Source organism: Hippocampus comes, unplaced genomic scaffold (assembly GCF_001891065.2).
Source record: "Hippocampus comes isolate QL1 unplaced genomic scaffold, H_comes_QL1_v1.1 scaffold125, whole genome shotgun sequence".
Classification (NCBI taxonomy): domain Eukaryota; kingdom Metazoa; phylum Chordata; class Actinopteri; order Syngnathiformes; family Syngnathidae; genus Hippocampus; species Hippocampus comes.
In genome coordinates this window covers 237,266-248,357 of record NW_017805453.1, presented here as the reverse complement: position 1 = coordinate 248,357, position 11,092 = coordinate 237,266, and the positions used below count along the sequence as shown (strand labels likewise).

The following is an 11,092-nucleotide window of genomic DNA, read 5'->3' as shown; positions in this document are numbered from 1 at the left end:
GTGTGTGTGTGTGTGTGTGTGTGTGTGTGTGTGTTTGAGAACCGCCTCTTCGTTCTGCCGTATTCCCCAACTCTATGAATATTTCATTATTTGTCTGGCCCGTTCTCATCTTCTCTTCTTGATGTTCGTCAACAATACTTGCTGTTCTTTCTCCTCTTGCTCTTCTCACGTTGTCGTATCGCTTTGTCCTGATGTGAGAGTCGCTATCAGGTAAACAGTTATCCGATAGTGAGGAACACGCGTCTGGCTGGGTTTGGCTTCCAAGAAAGAACGAGAGTGTTTCTTTTTAAAAAGTGTTGATTTTTGATGTTTTTTTTTTTTTTTTTAAGGATTGTATGGTAAAGATTGTTTTGAAAAAAATGTTCTATCTCCTCCAATTGGATAGAAAAGAATTGATCATTATTATTTTGTAGTAGGTATTCATGATTAGTCGAATATAATCAAAAATCAAATATAACTGGAATTGTGTTCAGATCTAACCAGTCACATTCAAACAAATGAGTCAGCACACAGCTGCCACCATTTTAAAGTGCCCCTATTCAACCGCTAATAAAATTCAGTTGTTCTCTTTGGCTTCTACTAAGCATTTATTTTATTTTTTTGCTTCCCAGCCAAAGCCTGAATGTTTTGTGCTAACAGTGACTGCTATTTGGAACTGCTCATAATTCCTTTCATCTTGACCAAGGCCCAGTTAGCTGCATTGCCGTCGAATGAATTTCGCTACCCCTTTTTTTCCCCTATTGATTTGTACGGGTTATATGACACCTTAACGATGGAAATGATGCATCTTGGTTTCATTTTTTTTAAATACCACTGTAATTAAGACGACATTTGAACAGAGGTCTGTAGACTTCTGATATCCACTGTTTATCATTCACTTTGTCTTCATTAACATTACAACAGAACTGATAATCAGGTGTTTTCATTTGTGTCAGGGCTCTCTCTGGCATATCAATGTCTTAATGAAATCCTTCCATAAGCATTATTTCGATCCATTTCTCAATATTAGAGCAATTGACACTGTAGTGCTTGACGCAGCAGCTGACTTTCATGTCGCTAGTATGGAATGCCAACATAGCGCTGTGGTTCAGTTTGGTTTTTATTTTATTTTGTACCTGCATAGTTCAACATAAAAACTCTGCTCCGAGAAAAGAATACCACTAAAAGTAGTCCATAGTTTATTGCTTATTACAGTTATTCATTCCGGAGATGACTTCATGCCTGTTATGAAATGATGCTATTAGTCATCACACCAACCAACCGGTGGCGGGCTAGCGCGTTAACGTGCAATATGATTCCTGAGTCATGTGAGCTTCTAATTTTCCATGTGAGCGGCCATAAGAAATCCATGAGTCATGGCTCGATAATGTCTCACAGTGATGAGATCATCATACCGCGAGCCGGGACCGAAAGTGTAAGTCGCAGCCGTGATCCCCCTGCGCTGTGTCTGTCTAGCGACTGTCTGAGTCGGACTGAGCTTCCATTGTGCTCTCCTTCCCCGATTATTGTGCTCGTGCGGCTCAATGCAGGGAAACCTTTGTGCAAAGACGTCATCATTCATCCACTGGTCCACTGATTTATAATCCAGCTCAAAGCTCTGAACAAATCCACATTTTTGCGTTGTTCTCTTCTTCAGTCTTTCAAACAATTGTGAGGAGTTGAAGATTCGAAGGGATTTCATTTCATTTCAAAGGGAATCCTGTGCATTTACATTATGATACAAAAAAATGGTTCCGTCTTTTGATTAGTCCTAACTGACTCTTGATAGAATATCACATTTCATTAAAAAGCATCCATTATGACGTTTGAAGTCAAATATTAAGAAAGTCAACATTTTTTGTCACATTTTTGCTTCAACTCAATTGCGCTGCTATTTCCAGTGGAGTTTGCATGTTCTTCCTGGGCCTGCGTGGGTTTTCTCCGGGTACTCCGGTTTCCTCCCACATTCCAAAAACATGCATGGCAGGTTGATGGAACACTGTAAATTGTCCCTAGATGTGAGTGTGAGCGTGGATGGTTGTTCGTCTCTGTGTGCCCTGCGATTGGCTGGCAAACGGTTCAGGGTGACCGCCCCCCCATTTTTCCCCCCGGCCTACTGCGTGAAGACAGCTGGTACAGGCTCCAGCACCCCGCGAAACTGGTGAGGATAAGCGGATCGGAAAATGGATGGATGGATGCCTTCTGTTTAGTGTCTGTCTACATGTGTTGCTCCACTGTTCAGATATCCATTTATTAAGACGTTATAACAGTGCGACCCTGATGCTTTTTGTTGGCCCGTCCATGCCGCTTCTCATTATGTGTTAGCATTAAGCTAGTTGAGTTGTGTGGTAGAGTTTGGTGGTCATTTTATGCACACAGCACCGCCGTACAGCATTTTTAAAACCGTGAAAATACCAGGTTCGATTTTTAAATTTCATTTATTATTAGGTAAAAATTCATCTTTGTCATTGTACTATGTCCAGACTTGGACATAGCTTTTACATAAGAATATAAAAGCATCCTCCTCCTTATTTGGCATGTTCATTCCACGTGGCCATTCCCTTTGCTGAGGTGTCTCTTTCTTTTTTTCTCCAATGTGGCTGCAAGCAGCTGCTGCCCACACATCAGTGTGTAAAAAAGAAAAAAGCACACACACAGGGAGGTTTTTCTCCCGTGAGAGGCCGTCCTGACCAGAACGTGCAAGGCAGGGAGGGTCTAAAGGAGGTCTTTAACTTCTGACCACTGTGCTTTCACAGTCCTGCGGGAGACAGTGCAGGCAGTGAGAAACAATCCCGCAGCTTGTAAGAGAGCGCGAGCAGGAAGATACATCAGCTGTAAGAGTCGATTGGAGTAGTTTTGTATGTTCCGATCATGGCCAAGGCGAGTCAGTCGGGACGGTACCCAAGCTCGGCAATGAGCCTGGACTAAGTGACGCTGGCCAAGGGGATCGACAGCGGAGGAGGGTGGGTTGGAGTGAGATGAGGCAGTCGCTGGATCACTCGGACGGAGGCAATGACGTGGATGATGTCATCAGGCACGCGTCCTGCCTCTGTCTCGGTGACGGCTACAAGGAGGTAACACGTTTTGATGCCGTTCAGTTTATGAGGCTGCTATTCATTTTGGCACTTGAACGACCACTCAACACTGACAATGATCACAGACTTGACTAGCACTTGTTAGCCTGACTGTTGATCGAATCTTTTTATCCTCTTTTTAGCCTCTTAACTGCCTCCCGTGCGCAGTCTAATGTCACATGTGAATACAAATCATTTTGGAGGCCTTTATGGCTTTTTTTTTTTTTTTTGCTGTTTTTTTTCTATCCATTCTGGGTTCATCTTCAGGCTAAAGCCATTTTAGCTCAGCTTTTAGCAATTAAATGTTCAATCATCACGATAGGTATTATGTCAATATCTCTCTGTGAGATCTGGAAGGTTTTGTAGTACCTGACCACTGGTTTCTTCTGTTTTTGGTCACCGCATTATGCCTGAAAACTCGCTAGTAGTTTTTGCAAATATGTCCAACAACAGTAAACACTTCCCATATGATATGATTGAATTCATCCACCTATGCAGGTACCGGGTTCAATTCCAACTCCCGCCTCCCTGTGTGGAGTTTGCATGTTCTCGCCGTGCCTGTGTGGGTTTTCTCCGGGTTCTCCGTTTTCCTCCCACATTTCCAAAAAACATGCACGGCAGGCTGATTGAACACTCTAAATTGTCCCTAGGTGTGAGTGTGAGCGCGGATGGTTGTTCGTCTCTGTGTGCCCTGCGATTGGCTGGCAACCAGTTCACCGTGTCCCTTGCCTACTGCCCGAAGACGGCTGGGATAGGCTCCAACACCCCCCGTGACCCTTGTGAGGATAAGCGGATCGGAAAATGGATGGATGATATTATAATGTTTGCTTTGGGTTTCAAGTTTTTGTATGATTTATTTTCTCTGTATCAAAGACTGCATGATGTTTGTGGCCGGGCTATGACCTCATTTTCTTCGTAGCTTGGTTTTGTAGTTGTGAATCAGCATTTTTCCGACACAAAGCTTGATCATGTGACCCTCTCCCAGAGTAGAAGCTCACTTGAGGAAGCCATTGTCCTGTCTGGATTTGCTCCTTTGTCATTGTGCCTCTATTCTTCTTCTGGTTTTTCTTCCCCCAGCTCTCTTACACACACACACACACACACACACACACACACACACACACACACACACACACACACTCGCATTCTCTCAGTCGGTTGGCTGTACCCCTTGCTTAGCCATTCTTTCCGTGCTGAGTGGCAGGAGCAGCCTTGCGCTGACCTGCAGCTGAACTGCGTAAAGGTTCAAAGGTCAGGACTCTTATCTGGCACGGAATGTTGCCTTAGACAGACACATCTCAGAAAGGATGAGCTCGGCCTGGAGTGAACGCCACGCGCTCGAAAGATTTGGAGTTCGGTTCATGAAAAATGGGAATAGGGAAACAGCCTCGTGTGAGTGCGTGTGCGAAGTACAGTTCATATATAGTCAAAACACACACTGACTTTTTGTGTGTGTTTGTGGAGCTGTGAGCTCAGCAGCAGATCACTGTCAGCTCTGGAAACGATATCAGAGTCAAACTCTGTTTGGAATATCAACAGCATGTGTGCGCGTGCGCACACAAACACACACACACACACACACACACACACACACACACACACACACATAGCCATTTCTCGCATTGTGCTTGTGTGGACCAGCCAAAATGGCCTCACAATAAAGATTGAATGTCAAGAAAGAACACACATATTTCAGGTCTTGATACTTTTACAGGTGGTTAAACGACAGCTCGTGGGCGATAAGGCGACAGCATTTAATTCTGCTAACCATGCAATTCTGAAATAAATAAATAAATACATATCCATACATCCATTTTCTGATCCGCTTTATCGTCACAAGGTTAGGGGGGAGGGGGGTGCTGGAGCCTATCCCAAGCTGTCTACGGGCAGTGGGCGAGCGAGTATAAATAAAAAAATGAATATTAAAAATAATGATCAAACAAACCTAAAATGAAAGCTGCAATCAGTGGTGTTAACTGTCAGGGGGCAGGGGCGGGAGAAAGGAACTCTTAAGTTGACTAGAGACAGGACAACGACTTGGAGAACAATTTAAAATGCAACCTGGGAAGGCAATGTTTTTTTTTTTTTTTTGTCCGTTTCAGGCGACCTCATATATATATACACACACATAGACATCATCTGCCTCATACAAGTATATCTTTGGCGGTTATAATTAACATACTTTACAATTTATAAATGCAAAGGCACATCATTTTCAAACACGTTAGATGACAGAGACAAAAAAGCTTGGCAATTTAACATTGCTCGTCTCGCCAGGCTTCCTGGTTTTGATTGGGCCTCATTTGAGTGAATTACCTGATAGGTCGTGGGTTCAAATTCATTCTCTGAACGACTTTATCCTCACGAGTGTCATGAGCGTCCTGGATCTTATCCTAGCTGTCTTCGGGCAGGAGGCGGGGGGAAAACCCTGAACTGGTCGCCAGCCAATCGCAGTCACGATGTCTATATTTGTAATATTTGTTTTGGAATTTAGGACCTCTGTGGATTTAAATGGTCTCAAAAAACAAGACGGTTCCCCACCCCACCTTTTAAAAGTCTGTAATCACTTCTCCAAACACACTTGGACAGGTGCATTGCAAAGTCAAGCCCGCGCTCACAAAATCTGGTGTGCGCTTGTGCGTGTCCTCATGTGAACACTAGCGCTTGTGTGTGACTGGGGAGCAAGGTCTCGGTGGGTAAAAAGCTTCCATTGTGCCGGTTGAAAAGAGAGAGAGCGAGCGTAGGCGAGGGCTGGGGGTGGGGGGGGGGTGGTCAAAATGTGACTACCGTACATGAAAGGAATGTTACATTTCCAGTGAGCTGTGTGTGCCTTGAAGGCCATGCCCCCACAAGCAGGGCTATTTTTACATTTGGTTATTTTTCAATGCATTTTAAACTCAGGCTGCACAGCTGTGCGGTTAGCATAGCTGCTTTTCATGTCCGCCTCACAGCCGAGAGGTTCTGGGCTCCTCTATGGGGTTTGCGTGTTCTCCCTTTGCTTGTATGGGTTTTGTCCCCCATATGCCAAACACGTTTGTGTTTGGGTCATTGACACCCCTAAATTAAGTGTGCTTGATGCCACTTTTTTTCAAGTGGATACCAGTACGCGTATTCACTCATTGAATGCTCACCGATATCAAGTACAGATCCCTCTTGTACTTTTGATACGTAAAATTGTATTTAACACAATGACATGAAATTGTCAACAAAACCCTTTTTATGACCGATATGATGATTTGCTGTTTTGTTAAACTGCCGCATCAGAGCGCCACCTACTGTAGTGGAGAACTTGATGTCAGATATATATATATATTTTTTTTTGCCGTGGGTATCGGTGACTGGTATCTGCAGCCTCCAGGACCATCCGATACCTGAAATATAACTAAGGCTGGTATACGCCTGATACCGATAGATGAGGTATCAGGACTCGCCTATCCCTACCGTAAATTTTGAATGTCAATGTTTGTTTGTTTACATGGATCTTGTGATTGAGTGGCAACCCGTCCAGGGTGCACCCCGACTCTCGCCCAACCTCAAACATTCACAGCTTATATAGAGCCTCCAATGTACATCTAACAAGTGATTACCCTTGCTAAAATCTCTCTCAAAATTGTCAACATGTCATGTGTAATAAATAACAATGTTGAGATTTTTTTTTTGTGACCCTTTGTACAATAAGTAAAAAATAATTGAACCAACTATCCTTGACTTCTGACTTCAAAACTAGCAATTCATCAATTTGTTGGGTATACAGTGTGTACCGGTAATAATACAATGAGATGATTAAATCTGCAGTAAGCAAATTGGAACATATGGGGTTGAACACAATAATTTCAGGGTTGTGTGTCCCGATCCGATGATCAAATTTCTTTCACAGGAAATACTGGCAATGAAAAGAATGAAACTTTTCTGAACTCTACAACCAGTTCAACTGTCAGACCAAAGTGCAAAAATAAGTGCACCTGCAAATTGAATAACTTTGTGTCAAATTCCCAACTGTTAAAACTTGAGGACATTTGATTTTGAGTTTCCAACGTTTCCAAAGCAGCCGTAAGTCCGCAGGCATTTAGATGGACAAACCACCACATTCAAAAGCGCCAGACAATTACAGGCTATCAGAACCACCAATTAGGAGGAAGGAGAAAGAGGGACCAGAGTGCTCTGTGTTAGCACAGATGATGGAATAAATCCCCTCGTTCAAATGTGGATATTCAAGGAGCTCAAGCGAGTGGGCTGTTCCCCATCAAAATGAAAGGTTCCACTGCAGCGCTGAGGAGGAGGAATTACCGCCATCAATGGGGATTTCGCTTCACTTTGTCAATTTGTGGAAAACACACATTAGCTTGATTGTGTTCCTCCCCAATCTAATTTGGACCCTTTGGGATGCTCGAGGATGAAGGAGGTCGTTAGGGCTGTCACTATTATCCTCTCTCGCCTCTTGCCCACATTGAAATGTTAATTCAATGGCCTCCGCAATTTTCCATCTCATCATTCTTCGGCAAAAAGGGAGCCACTCCAAGACAATTTGGGGATTTTATGCGATTGCTGCAAATCTACCGCCAGTGGGAAAAAAATGACAGGAAAGGTTACACTCGCAGTTTAACTGCCATGATGAGATTGAGTGAGCACAGGTGTTGTAAACTCACGGCAGCAAAGACAACGCACTGATATGCTGTTTTCATTTGATTACTTTGCAATTCCATACGCTGGTGTACTTCCACGGCAGTTTATGTAAAGTTCGACACGCCGCATTAAGGCAAGCCGGCTGATGAGTGCGGAAGCAAAACAAGCAGCGGCGCGTGTCGGCTTCCCGATTGGCACCGAGGCCCCACAGCGTTGTATTCCACACCTCCGTAAATACTTTACAACATCTGTTTTCCCTCACCCGGCCCACCCAAGCGCACAAACAGAGTGGATGATGTTTAGACAAAGACGGGAAGTTCTTTTGTGCAGCAGGTGTGAGACGCAAACATGACCTCTGAGCCATGTGAAACGTTTTCAGGCTCACTCATTGACATGCAGATTTGTGTTCCTCTGACAATGTTTTTCCTGAGCCGAAAGGACATTCTGGAGTGACTTTGAAATTAAATCGGGTGGTATTTTAATGCTTTAGTCACTTTTGGCTGTTTTAAATTGAAAATGTTTGTTGAAAAGGAAGCCATCATCTAAACCAGGGCTGGGCAATTCAAAGACAAAAACACACAGAAACGATGATGAATGACGTCCTGACGGCAAAAATCCAGCATTGAATGGCACAATTTGTGCTGGGAACTTAGTTAATGTGCGAAATATACAGATGCTGCCAATCTTTCAAATTAAAAGTACACAACAGCAATTGTTTTCTCCACACGAACCGTTGACAGTTCGTTTGAATGGTAATTTTTATGCATGAGAGCCTTCTGCACTGGGAAAAAATATAATCAACACTATGTAGTTATTGACATTGTTTGTTGCCTCAAACCCTTTGTTGTTGAAGAGATTTTTTTTTTTTACACAAGCCTTTCAACATGAAATTAATTATGATCCTGGGGTATACATTATTTCAGAAAAAAAAACAGACCAATGGTCCAGTGTGGTAGCGCTCACAAAAATGTGTGGCCATCTCCAGGATTTAAGTTGCCCATCCCTGATCTAAACACATGCAATGCACCGTTCACTGGAACTATAGAGTATCTTAATTATAAAAGTAATGACTTAAGCAAAATAAGTGAGTCTAAAGACCAGCAGTTATTCATCTCTGATTTTTTTCCCCTTGAATTTGCAGCACTGGTGGTGCCTTATGCATGTATTGTTTGCTAATAGATTCATGGCAGCATTGTCACAAGCGTGAGTTAATTGTTGGCTTTAGTGGGTTTTTATGAATTGCATCTTGATGTCATGCATTTGATTGTCACATAAACTATGAGCCTCTTCACGCCTGCCTTCACTTTGTGATGGGATCTGATGGTTATTTGAACATTGCTGTAAAGTGGATTGACTGACACATATTCCCCTCAACCTTAATTGAGTTTTGCTTGATGAGAAATTCCCGCACCATATTGCGCATATAACCATCCATCCATTTTCGGATCCACTTTATCCTCACAAGGGTCGCTTGGCATGCTGGAGCCGATGCCAGCTGTCTTCGGGCAGTAGGCGGGGGACACCCTGAACTGCTTGCCAGCCAATCGCAGGGCACACTTCGACGAAATACACTCACACCTCGGGACTATTTAGACTGAGTGTTCATTCAGCCTGCCATGCATGATTTTGGAATGTGGGAGGAAACCGCAGTACCCGGAGAAAACCCACGCAGGCCTGGGGAGAACACATGCAAACTCCACACAGGGAGGCCGGAGCAGGAATCGAACCCGATACCTCTGCACTGTGAGGTCGATGCGCTAACCACTGGTCCACCGGGCTGCCCTATTGCACATATACACACACGCACACACGCATGAGCGTGTGTGTGTGTGTGTGTGTGTGTGTGTGTGTGTGTGTGTGTGTGTGTGTGTGTGTGTCTGTGATCTAGTCCGATATGATCTAAGTGCTGGATCACAAATGAATGAGGGTAAAGGATATTTATGAAAGCCTACTAATATTGTATGTTTACCACATGACCCAAACTGGTATTCGAAATTACCTCACGTAAACTTGGTGCTGTGCTGTTTATATGAATGGATGTGTGTTCTTTGATGCAACAGCACCACCTACTTGTGAAAATGTCTTGTCTAATATTTCCAAGGCCATTCTGAATCGAATTCACACTCTTCGCTGGTTCAGCTGAGTCCACACTTTGTTTCACATCTTGTTAAAATGACACCCAGACTCTCAGTGCAAATTAAGAGGCCGCTGCTATAAATACACCGGCCATGTAAGAAAGCGAAAAATTGTGTCACGGCCTAAAAATAAAGTTCTAGCTGCCATGACAACGTGAGGTTCTCAAAAAAAGTTGTTTTCTCTTGTGTTTCAGGCCCAAAAGAATGAGAGGGAGTCTATTAGGCAGAAGTTGGCCCTGGGCAGTTTCTTCGACGATGGGCCTGGCATCTACACTAGCTGCAGCAAGAGCGGCAAGCCTAGCCTTTCGTCACGGTAACGTTACTGTCATTCCATTATTGACAGGTAAAGACAGCAGTAAAAACAGACAGGATGAAGGCAGATGGGAAATGCACTTTTTGATACAACACACACATACACATACAGTACACATGCATTCTGGTCACTCCTCTGCCTTCCTGGAACTGATGTTATGAATACTTCAGTGAAACTTAATGTCCCTTGATTCGAATGAATCACCCTCATTTATGATGTATAACAACAGGGCCCAATCCCACAATGAGGCAGTGTTGTGAATTACAATCAGTACCTCTACAATTTAATATGTTCGTCATTTTGTTATTGTCAGTTGTTGACACACGTTCATCCATCGATTTCTAGCTGTCAAATTTCTGTTAACGTCAAATGATTCAATTTTGAGGTGAAGTGAAGTTTTGATTTGTTGAATGGATATCTTGTGACATAAGAACGTGGCAAAAGATTGTAAGCGGCTGGGTTCAGGTATTAGCAATGAAAATCTGCTGTTGTTGTTTTTATATCACATAACACAATACTTATGCACCATTCTGAAGGTTCCTGGTCGAGCGTCGTCGTCGGCAGCAGTGATTTTCAATGTGTGGTCGGCAGGCTCCCTCTGGTGGTCCAAAAAATAATGACTGCCTGTTCTGTTGTACAGTATTTGACTTTTAAGCTCAGTACATGTGCATTTAAAAATTAAGACCGGTTCTGTTTTTCACGTTTTCTTTTTTTGTTATATAGGTACAATTTTGATTTCATGTTTATGTGTTCAGTAATAGATTTTGAATGAATTAAGTGCAGGGCGGCCCGGTGGTCCAGTGGTTTGCGCGTCGATGTCACAGTGCAGTACTTGTGTGTAGTTTGCATGTTCTCCCCGGGCCTGAGTGGGTTTTCTCCGGGTCCTCCGGTTTCCTCCTACATTCCAAAAACACGCATGGCAGGCTGATTGAACACTCCAAATTGTCCCAAGGTGTAAGAGTGGATGG

The 11,092-nt window shown here is 43.4% G+C and overlaps 1 protein-coding gene across 4 annotated transcripts in view; it reads left to right on the top strand.

The window, feature by feature from the left end:
* Positions 1–11,092, top strand: part of schip1 (schwannomin interacting protein 1) — a 234,990-nt gene that overhangs the window by 214,432 nt on the left and 9,466 nt on the right. For 3 of the 4 annotated variants that reach the window (XM_019874276.1, XM_019874278.1, XM_019874280.1), the window contains one exon: positions 10,006–10,124. In XM_019874276.1, the coding sequence (XP_019729835.1) occupies positions 10,006–10,124 (119 nt within the window). Of the gene's footprint in view, positions 1–2,745; positions 3,054–10,005; positions 10,125–11,092 lie in introns of those variants that run through there. The other variant, XM_019874279.1, reaches the window with a different exon arrangement.